General features: G+C 38.7%; 1 protein-coding gene across 1 annotated transcript in view; it reads left to right on the top strand.

The window, feature by feature from the left end:
- Positions 1-21,693, top strand: part of anne (anne boleyn) — a 382,933-nt gene that overhangs the window by 84,504 nt on the left and 276,736 nt on the right. The window contains exon 4 of the mRNA XM_067140654.2: positions 7,692-7,762. Within this exon, the coding sequence (XP_066996755.2) occupies positions 7,692-7,762 (71 nt within the window). The remainder of the gene's footprint in view (positions 1-7,691; positions 7,763-21,693) is intronic.

Below are 21,693 nucleotides of genomic sequence, written 5' to 3' on the forward strand. Positions count from 1 at the left end.
TGGTTAATGACACTATTACAATTTTAGTGCATCACCAAATATAGTACTCAGTAATAAGCCGTCAGTTAAGAATACAACAATAAAATAACTTCTATCTTCGAAAGTTACAAACTCTAAATTTTAACAACCTTTGAATGAGAACTAATCACTAGATCTGAGCATATAGTTAAATAATATGTCAAACTTTGTGTGTTGGAATGTATTTCCTTTTTAGATCTTGTTTAAAAATGTTTTAACTTGCTTCAATTTAACCAATGTATATTGTACCATATAGGCTAATTAATCACTCTTGACCAAGACATTAGGCCTTTAACATAATAATGATTCTCATACCTAGTCACGTTCCTTAAATAACGACTGTACATCAATGTTTTTAAATATTATGGATTTTTAGATTATGTCATAGTTAAACAGGTACCTGTTTTGGTATTGAGGCTATGATAAGGCTAGTGATACCCTTTAAAAGGGGCAAAACATGTCCCAGGTTCTTAGTTTAGTGAGGAAAGAACATTAATCTTATGATTGATTGTATTGAATAGGTGGAAAATAACACTATAAATTTTACACATTTTAAAAGAAACACTCCGGTTCCTTTTCCGAGACAACAGTAAATGCAGAGAGGTACCAAGATGACATTTTAGCACCATTCTTCCATCAGTTAACATAACGTATCCACAAAGACTCACACAAGATTGTGTCAGTTGGTACAGTTTTTTTATTCACATTATTTACACATTAAACACACACATAACCTATATCACTGCTGTTACAAACAAAATACTCTCATCACAAACCGCCATTTTAAAATAACAGCTGCATGACACTTCAATATGGCGACTGCATCTGCTGCATGTCTCGAGTTCCCAAGTATAATCTTGCTACCCCATAACTCTACTAAACAATAACTCGTCGTAACCAATAATTCGTCAACCAGTGACTCTCTTCCAATAACTAACTCTTTGTTGCCATCAAGAACTCCTTATATATGTGCCTGGCCAGGCTTCCAGAAAGATACATTACAAAAAAACTACCTTCGTGAAAATTCTAGAATGCCTAATACATAGAATATAATGTACAGAATATTCTCCATCGTTCTTGTCACCTATTACCATTCTGGAAGTTACAGTTTGTTTCACAGTTATGGATTACAAATTATATATACAGGTAAGAATGAACTATATCCTGGTTCTTACATTAATTGAACTGATATAAATGTCTATGTACAACACCTGTTTCATGACATAACCTCACACACAATATGATCATTCGACTATGTAAATAATAATAATAATTATTATAAATGGATGTACATCACTTCATGGGCATACATACAAGTAGTAATAATAATAATAATTGTAAAGTAATAATAATAATTCGAGCTCGATATTTGCATTAGTTACCCATAGGTGAGAGAATATTGTGTTAAAGTTATATCCGTTTATCGCACTTGTGTCAAATGGAAGAAGAAAAATCGTGTGGGTGATTTCAACAAGATTCAGCCCCTGCTCATACAGCAGGAGATTCCCTTCTGACAGTTTCAGAAGTGTTTGCAGGCTGTGGGCAGTGCTGGGATATTTCCCCCTCGTTCTCCAGATTTAACGGTGTGCGATTTTTACTTGCGGGGTAAACTGACTGAGAAAGTGTATCAAACAAATCCTCACTCATTTGAGGAATTGAAAGGAAACATTGCGAATGGAATCTGAAACATTACAGTGGCTGAAGTCACTCAGGGCAGCCAGAATGTGGTTGCCAGATACAATGCTTGTATAACAGGACGACACTTCTAGCATCTTTTATAAGGTAAGATTTCATATAAGATTGTATACATGTTTAAAGGCAGAGCAGCCGACATAAGTTCGGCTAAGGCAGCTGCCGTAGTGCAGAGTACAAACACCATGCGTTCAGTCTTAGTTTATAAGAGAGACCCTGCATATCTATTACTTAATTCTATTCCTTTATTTCCATTACTTCTACAGTTAAACAGTAACATTTTCATGTCGTCCTTACTTGACTTTTAGATCCCTGTTCTCTTATCACTGCTCCCTAGTCCTTAGTTTCCCTGAATGCACCTCCCTATAACCCTTCTAAACAAACCTCCTGACTGCGGTTCAAGTGAAGGCCATCTGAGCACAGATTCCTATCTCCTACCCACCAGTAGTATCTACAAATCTCACTCCTATTTCCCACATACTCACTCTATAATCACATTTAAATCCCCAATCACCTTCCAGCCAGTATCCCTCCATGGTATTCTACTGGTAACAATCTCTGCTTCCTTAAACTTCACTCGTGCTGCATTTACCAGATCCCACACATCCCCAACTATGTTGGTACTTATAATTGCTTGCTTTACATAGTTTATACCAACATGAAAAATGACCACCTTCTCCTTACCCTCCTTCTCTACTTTCTTCAACATCTGCCTTAACCTAATTCCTGGATTACACTCTACCCTGGTTCCTTTTCCTCCACACACTTTTCCCACATGCCTAACAATGGTGTCCTCCATGACTAGAGTCTCAGAAACTCCCACCTTGTTTGAATCCTACTCCTGCTGGTCTTGTCTATCTTTTGTGACAGCTGCAGAACCTACTTCTTCCTCCCTTCTCTCCCTCCAATGACCCTGTTCCATCTCCCTATCCCTATCTTCTATTCTACATTTCCTTTTCCTACCATTTTCTTCTCTCTTACTTCAGCACTCCTCTGCACTCCCTGTTCCTCATCTTCCTCCTGCAGATCTACTTGCAGTGACTCGTATTGATTTCTCACTGATACCTGTCCTGAATTCTCTCTCAGAATAGAGCCCTTTGCCCTCAATTTCCTTGGCCTTAAAACATTAGCTCACCTGTCTTCTACAGCTTCCCTTTTTCCTTCCTGTCTCTCTTGTACATCAATGTATTCTGTACATTGTTTGCAGGAAACCTATCTTCATTCCTTTCCTCTGAGAATTCTAATTATCTCCCTCAAACTCTCCAACTCCTCCCTCATACTCCTTAATGCCCACTCACACCCACAGTCCTTACATTTTCATTACCGGTACATACCCATTCCTTATTTTTCTTTATGGAAAAATAAGCAAGAGATGAAATAACTTACTGTACCATATTCTCTGAATTTAAAAAAATCAAAGGAAAGAAATAGTCTAGAATATTATTTCTTTCTTTCTTTCTTTCTTTCTTTCTTTCTTTCTTTCTTTCTTCCTTTCCAAGTTATGGCTCATAGCCTTCTCTTACACTTAACCGATTTCAATAACAGGATTTAAAAATTTGACCAAGAAATTAAAAGCAAGACAGTAATTCTACAAAATCTAAGTACTGGGGACAGATATGCAATACTGTTGATACAAAATAAATACGATAAAAATTAATACTGTACATATAATGTTATCTAAATACTTGCACCAAACGGTCAACAAATGCATATCTTTGGAACTCACCTGCTCACTGGATGGCTTCCTTACATTAGAAACACTGTCAGTAGGGTACTGGACAAATATGACATAAAAGCCATCTATAAACCACACCGGAATTTAGTCTGTTATCTACCACCAGTAAAAGACATAATAGAACTACAGGCTCCTGGAGTATACCACATTGAATGTAGCTGCAGAAAGTGTAACGTTGGTGAAACGAAACATATGATCTCTACTTGCCTAAAAGAACACCTCCATCACACCAAGAATCAAAAAACAGATGTTTCAGCTGTAGCCAAGCATTCGTACAAAACAAGACACGGAATATCTTTGGAGAAGACCAATATCCTAGCAGCTGTCCCTTGGAATCTTGAAAGGAAAATCTGTGGGACTATCAAAATCGAGAAACACCCGAACCATATGAAATTAGGAGGAGGATATAAAAACGGCAATTCTTGGATGCCTATCATACATATATACATTAAGAGATACACACCTCAACATAAACACACAGGCCGAACCTCTAATTACATAACAGCGTGGGCAAGTTCCGCTACCTGGCTATGGCACACAATGTTCCAGAATTCTTACAAGACAGCCAGGGGGCTTATATCAGCCAGAGAGGGTAGAATATATAAGGCTAAGGTCAGGAATCACCCTCGTAGTATGATTGCTACCTGGGAGACTGATTACTTCGGATCGAGTAGGGGTGTTTCAGTCACCTTGACAAAGAATACTGGAATGTATTCAAAACATGGGCAAACTGTACGGGATGTACACAAAACATGTTTCAAACCGGAAAAAGAACTAAATAATTCTACTCACCGTGGAAGCTTCACTTCTAAAAGTAAAACCTAACCTACGTAATCTACAGTAAGTTATCTGCCGAACACCAGTGGAACTACTCAATGTAAAATTTGAATAAACATCACAAATCTTGATTACTACTAACACTAAAACATCAATATTTATTTCACTAAATGGATCATACACACAAAAGTAACCAAATGATATTAGGTTGTTGCTTCAGTCAGGATGTAAGGCAGAGGTGTAATATTGTCTTTGTATTGCCGTGGTTATGTATGCCTGTAATTTGACTTCAGTGAAATAATCAGTAATGGGTACAGTACAGTATATCAGTATATAATTGGTACAGATGTGCAGAGTAGGAAAAAACACACATTGTCACTTGAAGTAGGCCTAGGAGATGAGGGAATATTCTGTTCAAAATGGTAAATGGAGGCATTTTATTTACCTTGCACTATTTCAGTTTCACAGCATTTTTGCCTGGGAAGAATGTGAAAGTTCAAAAGTTAGATAACATTTTCTCAAAAAATACCACTATATTTTGTTTTATGAACATTCCTGGTTCAGGTGCAGAGAAAGATGTATACACTGTGCAGATATGCTAGACATGAGTACACAGTGACCACTTCTTTAGAGGAGCTTTGTATGTTATTCCAATTTCTTTTGACTTCTTAAGTCTATTACATATTTTCCTTTCTATAAGCTTTATTATTTTTCTCCAGCTCTACAGTAAATTACCCAATTGATCTGTTACATGAGGAAAATAACAATGTCTAGCCTATAAGCCAGAATAAATTAAGATAAGATGAGCAACTGACACTGTCCTATGGCCCATTAACAACTCCTTATCGGAGATCCAATGGCCATGGTAATACGGCAACAGGATAAACAACAAACAATGAAATGGAGTGAAATAAAAGAACATCGGCAAACGGCACATGTAGTTTAAAAACCTACATATCTGCCCAGCTGGGCTCGCAACCTGGCACATTCCAGACCGTACATTGTCCTCGCTGCTGACCACCTCAGGTTGCATACCCAGGTCTAGCATTACATCACCTGTCGTGTTGGTGTGCCACAAGCTCCTTACTTAGCATTTTAATATGACCTACTTCCTAATTACTAAACGCCATTACTTAACTAACTCACCAAAATAAACTCTTCTCCTAGCATTCATCACCCAAAATTACCTTATATACTTCCCCTCCAAATCAATTCCAAATTACCTTAGTTACACTCAAATCACTAAACATTTCAATAAATATAATCACAATCTAACTCCACAATAATTCACTAGACCTTACAAATTCTCATCCCACCGGGTGAGTTGGCTGTGCAGTTAGGGGCGCGCAGCTGTGGGCTCGCATCCGGGAGATACTGGGTTCGAACTCCACTGTCGGCAGCCCTGAAGATGGTTTTCCGTGGTTTCCCATTTTCACACCAGGCAAATGCTGGGGTTGTACCTTAATTAAGGCCACAGCCACTTCCTTCCCATCCCTAGACCTTTCCTGTCCCATCGTCACCATAAGACCTATGTGTCGGGGTGCAACGTAAAGCAAAAACAGTTCTCATGCCTCCCAACACCTCATTCACATATACTTAACACTCCCAAATAAATTCCAATTACCTTAGTTACGCTCAATTCACTAAACATTTCAAAAGCAAACCAGTTTACTACTACTACTACTACTACTACTACTACTACTACTACTACTACTACTACTACTACTACTACTACTCTTTTTACTTCTCGTCACCACGCCTTCGTCACCTTTACCCTTCTTACGCCATAGTTCCTCTAAGCTCAAGTTTCTCCCTTTAGCCAAGGCACCTCTTACTTCTGCTTCTTCCCTCAAACCATTATTTTCGCTTTGTTTATGACCACTTGCCATCTCTTGTGTTTCCCATCCCACCTTCACTTCCTGTATCCTCATTTCTTCTCTCACACTGGCCTCCATCCTCAGCTCATTTGCTGCTTCCCTGACTCCTCCTAAGACTGCTTCGATGATATTACTTCTGCTCGGTGCTCCTCTCTTGCTAATATGCACATCCTCATCTGCCCTGCTGATTTCTTCTTGCTTCAAACTCTTCCAATGCTTTCAGTTTCGCCACTGTCCAATTTCGAGTCCAGTTCCCGTAGCTCACCACCAGTATCTGGCCCCTAATATACGCCTTCAACACCTGCAGTTTTGCTCTCACTAAATGTTTCTTCAAAATTTTGAAATTCATATTCTCCCCTCTTCCCAAATCCCTCTTAATCCCAATTTTCTCACTCCGTAGATTAGCAGAGTTCCTTGTCACTATATCTGCCATCACTGAAGATAGCAGCAGCACTTTTAAGGGTCTGCGCCCTCTCACTTTGCCTACCCTCTCCACATTGTATATACTGTCCTCACTGAAGTTAATTTTCATTTTCTTTTGAATGACATCTACCACTTTGTAAATAATGTCCACTTCAGTTTCTGTCTTTTCTTCCTCCACCCTGTAAATAAATATTGATTTTTTCTTATGATCCAGGCTGCAGACTGCTATTCCTTTTTTCAAATTTACCACCTCCTCTTCCATATTTTTTATTTTCTCCCTTAGTGACACCAGATCTCACTGTCTTACATTTTTGCCTTAGTATCTTTCATGTATTCCTGGATCAATTGCCTCATATTTTCGTGCTCCTGGGCTTGCTCCTGTAGCATCATTTTTAACTGATCAAATGGGCATAACACCTCCACTATCTCCTTTACCACCTTCCTTATAACTTCTGTGTCTTCCCAGCTCATGTTTCTACTACTCTGTGGACCTGGATTTAGCTCCACTCCTCCAATAACCAGCAGCACAGTGACCACCACTGCAGCTAACAGCATCTCTTCCTTCACTCCCATCTCTACCTTGCATTCCTTTTTATTATTAGTTCCCTTCTTCATTCTTCCCTGCCATCTCCCGATAGTGACCCTGTGACTCAATAACAATCATCTTCCGAGCTTCCTCCTCACACTCCACTTGACCCGTCCGCTCCCCCACTCCTCCACTCCACTCAACCAGTGCACACCACACGACACAACTGTTCTCCTTGCTGGTTTAAGCTACACTGTATTGCCCTTCCTTGGAGAGTGAATGGATTCATTTAATCAGGAGTAGCACCAAAATCCACAAAATCTTCAACAAATTGAATTTAGTGTCAAGGTTATTTGAAGTCTGTGAGGATGGTTGTAGTTGTTCTTCACTTTAAAACAATTTTATCAACACTGCCCAAATTCAATATAAAGTTATTACTGCTGCTGCTTAGTAAAAGTACAAACTCAAAACATACAATTGTGTTGTGTTGTGTTGTGAATTCAATATAATGTCATAGGATAATAATGTTTTGCATCATTGAATGTACTGGTAATTGAACCATTTATGTTTCAAAAGATAAGTTAGGAAGAAATCTTCATCTTTTGTTTGGTTGTTGCTAAGATGATGCTGTTTTCCCTTTCAGGAACTATATCAAAAGAAACATAAGTGTTTACATGTGAAAACAGTATCCACAATCAGTGCTGAAGATATCTTGTAAGTACAGTTCAAAATTGCTTTTACGTATATAAATGTATACAGGTTAGATTTACCGTAGAATTGCAACATACTGTATAACTCATCATCAGAATGAGCATAACCAACATCAGAATTTCAGACTACCTGTACATTTGCCATTTAAATCAACTAAAGCTGCTGGTTTCATAACTGCTTGTTATGCAAATGTTTTTGTTATTATTTATCTTTGATCACATCTCTTGTCTGTTCCTGGATGTTCTCTTTATTCTTGGTATTTGCTGTGTTAGACTGATACTTAATCTAGAACCAAGCCCCATTTGACCATTCATCTGTTTTTAGTCATCATCATCATCAAACTATCTTTACATCGGTCAGCTTTCAGACCAACTTTGCTTTACGGGAGCGAAAGCTGGGTGGACTCAGGATATCTTATTCAAAGTTAGAAGTAACAGACATGAAAGTAGCGAGAATTATTGCTGGTACAAACAGGTGGCAGGAGGGTACTCAGAATGAGGAGATAAAGGCTAATTTAGGAATGAACCCAATGGATGAGGCTGTACACATAAACCGGCTTCGGTGGTGGGGTCATGTGAGGTGAATGGAGGAGGATAGCTTACCTAGGAGAATAGTGGACTCTGTTATGGAGGGTAAGATAAATAGAGGGAGACCAAGACGACGATGGTTAGACTCATTTTCGAACGATTTAAAAATAAGAGGTGTAGAACTAAATGAGGCCACAGCACTAGTTGCAAATAGAGGATTGTGAGAACGTTCACAGAGGCTTGCAGACTGAATGCTGAAAGGCATAACAGTCTGTAATGATTAATTATGTATGTATGTAATGTATGTATGTATGTATGTATGCTGTATGTATCATCATCATAAACAATGTCCCACTCCAGTTGCCCGGGTGTGGTTAACAAGCCTATTCCACTCCATTCTGTCCTTCACTTTTCCTACTCCATTACCTCTGCCACATCCAATCCAGCTTCTCTAATGTCCTTCCAAATCTGATCCATCCACCCTCTTGGTCTTCCAACTGGTCTCTTTCCCTTAACTTCTCTTTCCAATTCCCTTCTTGTTACCCCTTCCTTTCCCATTCTTTTTACATGTCCAAACCATCTCATTCCTGCTTTCTCTATTTTCTGTACCAATGGTTCTATATTTAGCTCTTCTCTGATTTTAATATTTTGAATTCTATCTCTTCTCGTCTTTTTAACCAATGTTCTCAAAAATTTCATTTCTACTGCTTGGATCTTACTATTTTGTCTCTCATTAGTTACCAGCGTTTCTAGTCCATATGTTACAGTTGGTATGAAATACTGTTTATATAATGTTAATTTCGTTCTCTTGGGTACTTCGTCATCCCATAAAAGCTGTCTGACTTTACTTAGTCTGTTATTAATTTCAGGGTTGATTTCATTACTTCCATTAATAATGCTATCCAGACATGTGAACTGTTCTACATTCTTTAACTGTTCTCCATCTATGTTCATTTGGCTTCTCTTTTTCTCTTTGCCACAGTGCATGACTACAGTTTTCTTTTTACTAATTACCATTTCAAACTTCTTCAGATTTTCATTCCAAATATCCAGTCTCCTTTGTACTTCCTTTTCTCCCTTTCACCAAATCACCACATCATCTGCAAATACCAAAGCATTTACTTCATCACTACTGATACTCTGTTTTACATGTTTTATGATTTCTAGTTTCTAGTCTGTAGATGTAATTTACTTCACTTTTCAACTCTTACTAGTTTTTTTCTTATTCACTTCTAATCACTCTGTGTCTGCATGTGTAACATATGATAATCGGGATACTGCCCGAGGTATTAGAAAATTTCTCAGTGTTGATATACATTATGATGATATGATTATGATACATTATACCAACTTAATTATTGCTTTTTATAGTAACTTGATTACCTCATGGGAGTACCTTCGACCGTTTAACAATAGCCATCCTCAGCAACTAACTCCCAGGACAGGAATACTTGATGTCCTGTGTCCGTTTTAAGCATTGCTGTTAGAAATTCATTTTTATGTGATACGGTTGTATAGTGTGTAACATTAACAGTGTGTTCATTGAGCATATTGGTGCTTTGAGATGGTGCTACAACATCCTCTCAACCCTGCATTAATGGAAATTCCAAAGTAACTTGTCGGTTTTCATTTTCTGCCCTCCTGTCTATTCCATGTCCGAATAGGGAGGACATATTCACAGTACTATACAGTAGCATGCAAATTAATCCATACAAGATAGAGAAAAGTTTTCTCATAACAGAAGTTGTAAAAAGTGCTGAAAATCAGTTCTGCAATTAGAGAAAGCCATACCTTCATACCTTTGTAGGGGTAGCGTGCCTGCCTCTTACCCGGAGGCTCCGGGTTTGATTCCCGCTTAGGTCAGGGATTTTTACTTGGATGTGAGGGCTGGTTCGAGGTCCACTCAGCCTACGTGATTAGAATTGAGGAGCTATCTGATGGTGAGATAGTGGCCCCGTTCTCGAAAGAATAACTGCCAAGAGGATTCGCCGTGCTGACCACACGACACCTCGTAATCTGTAGGTCTTTGGGCTGAGCAGCGGTCGCTTGGTAGGCCAAGGCCCTTCAAGGGCTGTAGTGCCAATGGGGGGGGGAGGGTACCGTAATACCTCATGCCACCTCCTTTGTTCTTCAAAACAGCATCGACATGTTTCGTCATGGATTCCACCAAATTTTTGCAATATTCGTGATCTCTAGGATAAGTTGTTGGGCCACGGGAGCAACTTCAATGTTTCTGTCTTCATAGAATTTGTTGATCTTTCCAGATGTATGGCATCGTGGAAGAACTTGTTGAAAAATCTTTTCACCATCTGAAGATAGTTTTTGTAACTCAGGCTGTACCGTCCTTCAAAGGATTTCTGTGCACTGGCCACTGTTCATCATACTCTTAATTGGGAATAAATGTCCCGGCCTCTTGTAGGTAAAACATCCCCATATCATCATTTTTAGAGGATGTTTAGGTGCTTATTGAATGTGGGCCGGTGACGTTTTCTCTAACATTTCTGCACGCACATGAGGAACACACTGATAACAAACTTCAAAATGGCTTTCATCTGAAAAAACTTCTTTACAATCTTCCACTTGCATTCAGGAGATGGGTTCGAACACACTGTCAGCAGCCCTGAAGGTGGTTTTCAGTGGTTTCCCATTTTTACACCAGGCAAATGCTCAGGCTGTACCTTAATTAAGGTCACAGCTGCTTCCTTCCCACTCCTACCCCATTCCTATCCCATCATCTCTATAAGACCTATCTGTGTCCGTGCGATGTAAAGCAGATAAAATATCCAAAAAACAAACAAGGTAAGTTGGCTGTGCGGTTAGGGGCGTGTAGATGTGAACTTGCATCCAGGAGAAAGTGTGTTCAAACCCCGCTGTCAGCAGCCCTTAAGATGGCTTCCCGTGGTTTCCCATTTTCACACCAGGCAAATTCTGGGGCTGTACCATATGGCTGCTTTTTTGTTGGGTTGTACGCTCTTCTTCCGCCTTTAACAGTTTGACTGCTGTAACATGATCATCTCGTCTCTGACTTAAATCCTGCTTTTGATCAACAGCTGAGGCTTTGGGCTTATTTTACTCTTCGTAATGAGTAAACAGTCTTCTTTTGGTGTACTACTACAACTGTTTCCTTCTTTCAGTGATAAAAAGGACCCTATTTTTACTGTTGTTTGTATTGTCTGTATAAAGTAGGTGAAGGCATACCTGCTAACTGTCCCGATTTATGCGGGAGACCACGGCTGCTTTTGCATAGTTTCCTGACCTGATCAGTTGGTTCTTTCTCCCAATTTCAAGTCCATGACCACAGAATTTGGAGTATATTTTGAAACTACCGCAGTTTTAGGGTGGTCCTTCAAAGGTTGAATGTGGGTAGTCCTTCGCTTTTTGGCCGTTATGAACTACTAAAGATGCGTTTCTTGTCTGCCGTGTGATTGAAGTCCCATTCTCACTGTCGGCTTTAAAATGAACAGTGAATATCGCGGTGCTCAATCTGGTGTTCTTTTTCATCCTTGTGTTGCCGTGGTCATGATTGTGGTGTTCAGGAGGTTGACCAGTGTGGCTTGAATGAATTTAACTGTGATCATTTATTAATGTAGTTTTGTTTGAGAAGGTATTTTGAAGTGTTCGTCCACATGATAGAGCCAGATAAAGTGCTGCTTTTTGTGTAAGAGTTAGTTTAATTTACCTTGTATGTTGTATGTTCAGTCATCTGCCTGAAGGCTGGTTGGATCCTCAACAGCTCTGCCATCAGCTGTCATAGATAGCCTAGGCATCACTGAAGAGGCTTACTAGGGAAATGAGGAGTGAGGTAGTTTCCCGTTGCTTTCCTCACCGAGCCAGAAGTTGCTATTACATATCAGTCTGCCAAGCCCACTGAAATGCATGCACCAACTGACCCTATGAGCAACATTTTCACACCATTCATAGCAGGGACTGGCTGCAGAAGGAATGGCATTACTAGCATTGCTCATACCTCAGTCACTTCCATATTGTCAAAGCCAAGGAAAAGACAGAGACAGATCAATGAAAGTAACAAAATTGCTCTAGCCCGTACCAGCAGACATAGTGCACTGTGAACACTAGGTCCTGCCAGCAAAGGCATAATTTACCTTATTGGTTATCAGCCTTTTGGCTGATGACTGAACATACAACATACAAGGTAAATTAAACTAACTCTTACACAAAAAGCAGCACTTTCTCTGGTTCTATCATGTGGACGAACACTTCAAAATACCTTCTCAAACTTCTCTTTCAAAGTTTGATGGTTGATTATGGCGAAGCATTGATTCCGATTTTCAGAAAATTCGGAACAGTTCTCACGTATTAGTGAATCAAGAAAATGTTCATGTTTTATATTTTGGACTGTTTGCCGGTGTGAATTTTTGGTGTCGCGTGGCAGGAAAGGGATGTTTCGACAATCTCCCAATTTTTTGTTTTCAAAGGTTGGCAGGTATGGTAAAGGTAATTTTCTGAAGAAATTGAAGGAGGTTGTAAAGAATAAATGGGATAATACACATTTAGTTTGGGAGTTCTAAATGTCAATAGGTCTTTCTTTGTTATTAAATTCATAGTTAAAATCATAGTATTCTTCTTGTGGCATGTCAGATAAGATAAGAAAGCAAGTTTGGATTCTCATCAGCACATGACCCAAACAGCACTTGGTAGCTGTTTTCTTTGACTTAGAGAAGGCCTACGACACCACATGGCGATATGGTATCCTTTCAGTCCTGCATCAATGGAGATTCCGAGGTAACTTGCCGGTATTTATTGCGAATTTTTTGTCCCTCCGTCTATTCCGTGTCCGAGTAGCGAGGACATATTCGCAATATCACGTTCAGGAAAATGGAGTCCCACAGGGATCGGTCCTTAGTGTCACTCTGTTCGCGATTGCCATAAACGGTATTGTCTCTGCTGCTGGTCCAGCAGTAATACCGTCGCTATATGTGGACGATTTTGCTCTGCACTGTAGGTCGTGCAGTATGGCAGTCGCAGAGCGACAATTACAGCAAGCTATTAGGAGGGTGGAGAAGTGGACCTTAGAACATGGCTTTCGGTTTTCTGCCGCAAAGACCTCCGTTGTCCACTTTTGTCGTCAACGTACTCTTCACCCACATCCTGAGCTTTATTTAGGAAATGTCGTTCTTCCAGTTGTTGACACTTACCGATTTCTTGGGCTCCTTTTTGACAGTAAATTATCGTGGGAGCCACACGTGCGGGAGCTAAAAGTGCAATGCACCAAGAGGGTGAGGTTTCTTAGCAGCACTAATTGGGGAGCTGACCGCGTGGTGCTCTTCCGATTTTACAGGGCACACATTTTATCCAGGTTAGACTACGGCAGTGCAGCAATATGGCTCAGCAAGGCCAAGCGTGCTTGGGAAGCTGAACGCATCCACCACAGCGGGGTTAGGTTGGTGACGGGAGCTTTCCGTACAAGCCCCATTGCCAGCCTCCTCGCTGAGTCTGGTATGCCGCCTTTACATCTGAGGCGCCAGCAAATGCTTCTTTCGTATGCTGCAAATTTGCGACAGATGCCACTTCATCCAAGCTATCCTTGCGTGTTCAACAATGGCAACCGTTTGCTGTACGCTGCTTGTCCTCGAGCAACGCGGCCAGTTGGAATACGCTTGGATAGCCGTTACAGATTGTTCGACGTACCTTCGGTTCCTTGCCTTGTCAGACAACCAAGTGGGGTACCTCCGTGGGTAGTATGACGACCTGAAATAATCCTGGATCTGCACACTGGCCCGAAAGAAAACACGGACCCTTCAATTTATCGGAGGCTCTCCCTGTCCGTTGTTGGCCGCTATCCAGGTTCAGTTGCCGTCTACACGGATGGTTCGAGGACAGATATGAAGGTGGGCTGTGCGTTCATTGTCAACAATGATAGGTTTCTTTTTGCTCTCCCGGCAACCTGTAGTGTGTACACAGCCGAGCTCTATGCTATCCGCGAAACTCTGTGGTACGCACTGTACAGTGAGCGCCGACACTTTCTCGTGGGTACTGACTTCTTGAGTTCGCTCCAGTCTATTGATACTTGTTTCCCTCGGCACCCTCTGGTGCAGCGGATCCAGGACCTGCTGGCCGGGTGTTCGGATGCTGGCACCAGAATCACGTTTCTATGGCTCCCCAGCCACATGGGCATAGAGGGAAATGAATTAGCAGATAAGGCTGCCAAGGAGGCAGTTACACTGCCCCCGTTGCCTTTCAAGGTTCCAGCAAGTGATATTCGCTCTCAGCTGAGACATCTGGTTATATCTTATTGGGAGATGGAGTGGCAGGCCATTCCACTTCCCAATAAGCTGCGAGCGATAAAAGGAACAACGAAGGTTTGGAGGACTTCCCTTCGGGCTTCGCGGAGGAAAGCCGTGGTATTATGTCGTCTTCGGATCGGCCATGGTATCCTGACTCACTTGCATCTTTTGAAAGGGGAACCGCCTCCGATGTGTACCTGCGGCGAACACCTTACCGTGGTACACATCCTTACGGAGTGTGTGGACCTGGTCGATCTGCGCCGTAGTCTTAACCTTCCAAGTACAATCTCCCTTATCTTGCGAGATGACGAGCAGTCAGCAGTGGTTTGTTTTATCGTGTGTGATGATGTCCTTTGTCCTAGTGTTTTTTGTGTCAATAGCGCTTTTATCTCATTGACTTCATTTTAGTTTGTGTTGCGCATTTTAATGTGTTTTAAAGTCTAATGTAAAGTACGTATATATATCTGTCCTAGCAAGCAATGCCTTATTCCTTTGTCTCCTGTATTTTCTCTTATTTTATTACAAAATAAGGCATTGCACATCAGATCCACTGATTGTTTTAATCTCATACTCATTTTCCATCACCATTTTTTAAACTCTAGTCAGTGGATACATTTTAAAATTTTAACTGTCATGTATCCTGTCCTCCATCTCGTTCCATTAGGGGCAGATGACCTTCGATGTTAAGCCCCTTAAAACAACAAGCATCATCATCATCATCATCAGCAGCAGCAGCAGCACATGACCATTGCATTGCATTCGTGCTCTACCAATTTAATTATTCATTTCTATCTTTATAACACAGTGGCGCCCACACTTTTTGTTTTGTTCCAGTATGTTTACCTCATAGTAAAGAAGGGGAATAATTTTATGTGCATCTTAGCAAATTTTAATAAATTTCTCAGTAAAGACCAAATAAATTTCAAAAGGGGCAGTGTATAGTTTAACCCACTTGTATGACCAAGCACAAATGTCGCCAAAGCGTGTGACTTATTTATGAGCCATTTGTGTGATTTAAGTTTCAGTTATCAGTTATTTGTTTAGAATTATTATGTAATTTCTTTTACAACACCACAATTTTTCTTAATAATGTATAATGACTTTAATAACTTTTAAACTTAGGATAGGTAGTATACAATAAAAAGGGCACAGCCTTTTTGGTATGAATTAAAACTGAAAATCATGAGATTTTCATCTTCCGCAGTGTTCAGAATTTTCTTTAGCCGTCCATATTAAGGCACTAGGTGCCCGTAGACTTCAATAATTAAATTCTCACTGTTTTCTTGGCATTCCTCTTTTACCTGAGCCAATCCTGATATTGCAGCATGACACACGACTGTGACTGCATGTGCCATCCACCCTTACCATCCTTCCTTAGTCCAGTTGCACTTGCACAAGTGTCGCTGAGGCTGGCAGTGCAGTCCGTCAGTGAGTTGATGAGTACAAGCGCACGCACTGAACAGATACGGACTGGCAAGTCAGCAACCAGCAGGACTGTCACTAGTGTAGCATTCGGTTAGTTGTTGAGTTGATGTTGTAGTTGTTGTATACTTATGTTTCCCGTCAATTCGTATACAAGTTGACAGTTGTCATCAGTGTGTGGTTTAGCTATTATTCTTTTTTAAATAGAGTCTATCAAACACTTTGAGCAGTGTGAAGAAGTTAAGTGATGCACAAAATAGAAAATGAACTACTGAACAAAAACAGGATCAAGCCCTTCAAGTTAAAATATCTGGCAAATATTTATCAAAGCCTGAAAATGCAAATTTGAACCACCTGATTGGTAGTAGCGATATTAGCATTCAACGAAAGATTTTAACAAAATTTGGTGAAAGTGGTGATGGTGGTGAAATATGTGGCAATAGTAGTGTTGGGGTTGGGAGTAGAACTGACGACATTGGTGTTGATGCTGAAGAGGCATAAAAGAGGCTTGTGGTGCTAGCATCAAGCTTCCAACATTTTGAAATGAGGAAATAAAGAAGAGTGGTGCTGTTGACGACAAAAGTAACTGAGTGAGTGAGGAAGAAAAGGAGCAAATGTTGCATGTAAGTGCAGGTACAGGTGTAGATGTTGAGAAAAGACTTTGTTAAAGATGTGAATTGCTGTTGATGGTGGTTGGCAAAACATTGTGATCTTGCGAAGTCAAAACGAGAATATCCAGACCACATTTGCCACTTATCAAAATCTCTATTCTACTGTACAAACTATGAAATGGAGTAGAGAAGCAGAAACAATCTTGATTCATTTTTTCTCTGAAGAAGGGATTGGTGGTTTGCTGCACTTAAAGACTCTTTGACAATGGTTTATAATAATCACAATTATAAAGCTGGATTTCCCCACCTAATCAGTACTTTTATTTATATTAAAGTACTTAAAACATTTTCAGTACCAGTTTCGGCCTTTGTAATAGGCCATCTTTAGCTGCTGAAGAACCTTAATTTTGGTTAAAATAACATATAATGTTAAACACTACTTATTCTAAGTTTAAAATGATACATTGTTTTGATAAAACAAGTGTTAATGTGTCTTAGAAGTGAAGCTTCCACGGTGTGAAGAATTTTTTAATTTAATTTCCGGGTTGAACCGTGTTGTACGTGATACGCGTACAAGTACAACACGGTTCAACCCGGAAATTAAATTAAATAATTGTTAATGTGAATTGTGAAAGTCTAAAATTATCTAATAGTTCGTTGTGAAGTGTCACTGGAACATCAAGGCATCAAGAAATATAATATTTATTCCGATTTTAGCTTTAACCTTCTTAGTGCTTTGCTCTCATGCTGAGAATGTGTTCACCGGGGTGAACACTTTTTAACAGATAATGAGAAAGCAAATCTATTTAGTAGGGAATTCATAGATTCAATGGAAGATTGTCAAGACCAGTGACACTTCACAACGAACTATTAGATAATTTTAGACTTTCACAATTCTCATTGATGCATGTTTTATCACAACAATGTATCATTTTAAACTTAGAATAAGTAGTGATTAACATTATATGTTACTAGCAATTTACCCGCGGCTTCGCTCGCGTGGATTTCATAATTTGATCAAAGTAATTGTTCCTCGGCATTGTATTAAGACATTATCTGAAAATTCCTAAAGTATTAAAACTTGCACAGAAATTGAGTTCCATTTACCCCAGAAATTCTTTGTAAACCATGTTTGTGGTATTACCTTTTGGGGCTAAGAAGACCATGCGACATAGAACTGTACGTGTGAGAAACAGTCTTCTCTCAAGTCAAAAAAATAAATACATGTTTCTATATTTTTAAAGGAGATTCCAATTACCTATTCTCACATCTGTAACATCTTCAGTTTTTGAGATATAGATAAGTATCCCCATAAAAATAATTCAACCCCTTGATCAGTGCTTCCACCAACCCCACCCCCATTTAAATGTACTTTCCGAAAACCAATTTTTAAGATACAAGTATCCTTTAAAAAAAATCAACTATTTTTCACTTCTTTTCATGCCCCCCCCCCCCCCCCCCATTAAGTGCCTTCTCCAAAAACAAAAAGATACATGTTCCTGTAATTTTGAAGGACTTTCCAAATACAAAGTTTCTTGTCTCTAACATGTTAAGTTTTTACATATAATGTAGATAAACCAGTACTAATTTTAAAAATTCACCCGCTTACCAATCCCTTTCAGTCCCTTAACTGGATTTTCCGAAAACAATAAAATATGTGTTTCATTATTTTTAAAGGAGATTCCAAATACCAGTTTTCATGTCTGTACGTCTGTAACATTTTCAGTTTTTGAGATAAATGTATACTCATAAAAATAATTCTTCTTCTTCTTCTTCACTTCTTTCCACCCCTTTCCCGCCTTAAGTGGACTTCCCAAAAAGTCCCTGTTTATTTATTTTGAAAGGAAATGCAAAATACCAACTTTCACGTCTGTAACAACCTCAATTTTTAAGATAAATTATCCTCATAAACATATTTCAACTCCTTTACTTATTTTCAACTCCACACCCCTTATGTCGATTTTCCAAAAAAAAATGCGTGTTTCTTTATTTTTAAAGGAGGTTCCGAATACTAATTTTCACGTCTGTAACAACTTCATTTTTTGAGATGTAAGTATCCTAATAACGTAATTGAACTCCTTTTTCACTCCACCCCCGCCCATTAAGTTGGTTTCACTCCACCGAAAAAGATGCGTGTTTCTTTATTTTTTAAGAAGATTCCAAATACCAATTTCCACATCTGTAACATTCAGTTTTGAGATACAAGTTTCTCCAGAAGAATAATTCAATTTTTTTCACTTCCGTTCACACTCCCCACTTAAGCGAATTTTCCAAAAATAAACAGTACTGGTTTCTTTGAAAGAGCTTCCAAATACGAATTATCACGACTGTAACATCTTCAGCTTTTGAGATATATGTATCCTCGTAAAAGGAATTCATCCCCCCCACTACAAAGTTGATTCCCCCCATACCAAGTTGATTCCCCCCCCCCCCAAATGCGTGTTTATTTTTAAAGGAGATTCTAAATACCAGTTTTCACATCTGTAACATGTTAAGTTTTTGAAATATGCTGTAGATATGCTAATTTAAAATATTCACCTCCTTTCTCAGTTCCCCTTAAGTGGATTTTCCAAAAGAAATATTCATGTTTCTTTACTTTTACAGGAAATTCCAAATACCAGTTTTCAAATCTGTAATATGTTACCTGTCTAAAATAATTTGCATATATATTCTTTTAAAAATTCACCCAGTTTGTCACTCCTGTTCACCCCCTATTCATCGGATTGTCCAAAAATACAAAAATATGTGTCTTTATTTTCAAAGGAGATTCCAAATACCAATTTTCATGTCTGTAACATCCTCAGTTTTTGAGATATAAGTCTCCTCATAAAAGGGGTTCAAAACATTTTCCCCCATTTTTCGCCCCCCTTCATGGGATTTTCCGAAAACAAAAATATGTGTTTCTTTGTTTTTAAAGGAGATTCCAAATACTAATTTTTACGTCTGTAAACTTTCAAGTTTTTGAGATATAGATATCCTCATTTTTTAAATTCGCCCCCCTTTTCACCCCTTTAGTGTCGGAATATTAAAAAATCCTCCCTTAGCAAGCACCTACATGTTAATATGAATGTATCCCCAAAATTTCATTTCTTAATGTCCAGTAGTTTTGGCTCGGCAATGATGAATCAATCAGTCTGGACAAGTTATTTTTTTAATATAGATTTTAACAAAAAATTAAGGTTCTTCAGCAGCTGAAGATGGCCGATTACAAAGGCCAAAACGGACTGAAAATATTTTAAATACTTTAATATAAATAAGTATTGATTAGGTGGGGGAAATCCAGCCTTATAATTGTGATCATTGGAATCATCATTGAAACTAATAAACTGTGATAATGTTTTATAAGTTCAATAATTTAATAAAATGTAAATAAAACAAAGCTTTTGAAATATTTTTAGAAAACTCTTATTTATTCCCATTTCAGCTTTCACCCTCTTAGTGCCATGCTCTCATGCTGAGAATAGTGAACACTTTTTAACAGATAAAGAGGAAGCAAATCTATTTAGTAGGGAATTCAGAGATTCAGTAGAAGATTGTCAGGAGTTATAAACCAAAACAGAAGATAGAAAAGGAGAGACGCATAAGGAAACAGGAAGTTTCTCATTCACAAATGAGGATATTTTCAGAGAAATCCAACTGCTTCAGCAAGGAAAAGCAGCAGGAGTGATCAAATTACTGGGGTGATATTAAAGACAATGGGATGGTACCTAGTGCCTTATTTAAAATTTGCCTTGTACTGTATCATAAATAATAGTGTAATACCAAAGGAATGCATACCTGCCAACTTTCCCGATTTAGGCGTGAGACTCCCGATTTTCGACAGTTTTTCCCGCCTACTGATTGTTCTATTATTTCTCCCGATTTTAGCTTATTTTTTGGTGAACTTAAAACACTTGTTTTCAAACCCCGCCATTTCAGCTTTTCTACGCCACTGGCCGGAAGTCCGTCGGTAATTGGCCGCTTCCAGATGAAATATCGACGTTTATTAATGCGAGAAATGTGTGATGTTTATTGAAATCTGTATATCGCGACGCGTATACCGATTGTCAATCTCTCGTTCTCGCGTGCTATGTTCGTGTTTGGTCACTGTTCACATCAGTCTAGTTGATTCTAGAGATTAGTTGCTAGATATGGAGTCTTTTTTAGTAATTTAGTGGCAGAATTTCAATGATAATGACTAGTGACTTTTCTGGAGATTTTAGGAGCCATTTGGAGACAATTCTGACTACTATTAACTTATCTCAATATAAATAAAATAAGAGTTTTGTCTGTATATTGCTCAGAATTAAAAAAAAAAAGATATTTCTGTACCGGTCGTGGCCACAGTAACAAGGGGAAATGCACGATTTAATTGTCCACAATTTCTGTCTTAATGTATGTATGATGTACGCTCATCACGAGAAAACAGCTGAAGAGAATTTAATGAAAATCGGTATATAAAGTCGGGGAATACGTCGCTACAATCTAGGCCATAAACAATTTTATTCACGCTGAGTGAAATGGTAGTTTAGGGGAAGCCTTCAAATTTAATTCTCAAATATTTGTTGTTATTATTGGCACTATCGGTAAATACTACATAACTAAAGTTATATATTATTGAATTTCCTATCAGTTTTGTCTTATAAATTGTTACCGTACCTATGATAACAGAAATTCATGAATTTTTATTTTTGTTGTAAATCCATATAAACACCAAACCACGAGAAAATAGGTGAACAGAATTTAATGAAAAACGATATGTAAAGTCGGGGAATAAGGAAGTACAGTCTATGCTGTGAATAATTTTATTCACCTTGTTTGAAATGGTAGTTTAGGGGAAGGTGCCAGAAATGTAATTTTTAATTACCTGTCTTATCGGTCATATAGAAAAGTACTACATAACAAAAGTTACAGAGAATACAATTTCCGATTATTTATGTCTTATTCAGTTTTACCATACCGACTGTAATAATATTGGTGGTGATGGTGATTAAATTATTATAAGAATGAGAAAAAAGTCATGAAGGAACGTCACTTGAATAATAACACAAGAGGGGGTCGTGAAAGAAAGAAAGACTCACTTTACATTAGATGCTCTAATATCACAAAGTCAGAAGAAAACTAAATGTGAAGGCCTGCAATATAGAAAG

The sequence above is a fragment of the Anabrus simplex genome, chromosome 2, assembly GCF_040414725.1.
Source record: "Anabrus simplex isolate iqAnaSimp1 chromosome 2, ASM4041472v1, whole genome shotgun sequence".
Lineage (NCBI taxonomy): Eukaryota > Metazoa > Arthropoda > Insecta > Orthoptera > Tettigoniidae > Anabrus > Anabrus simplex.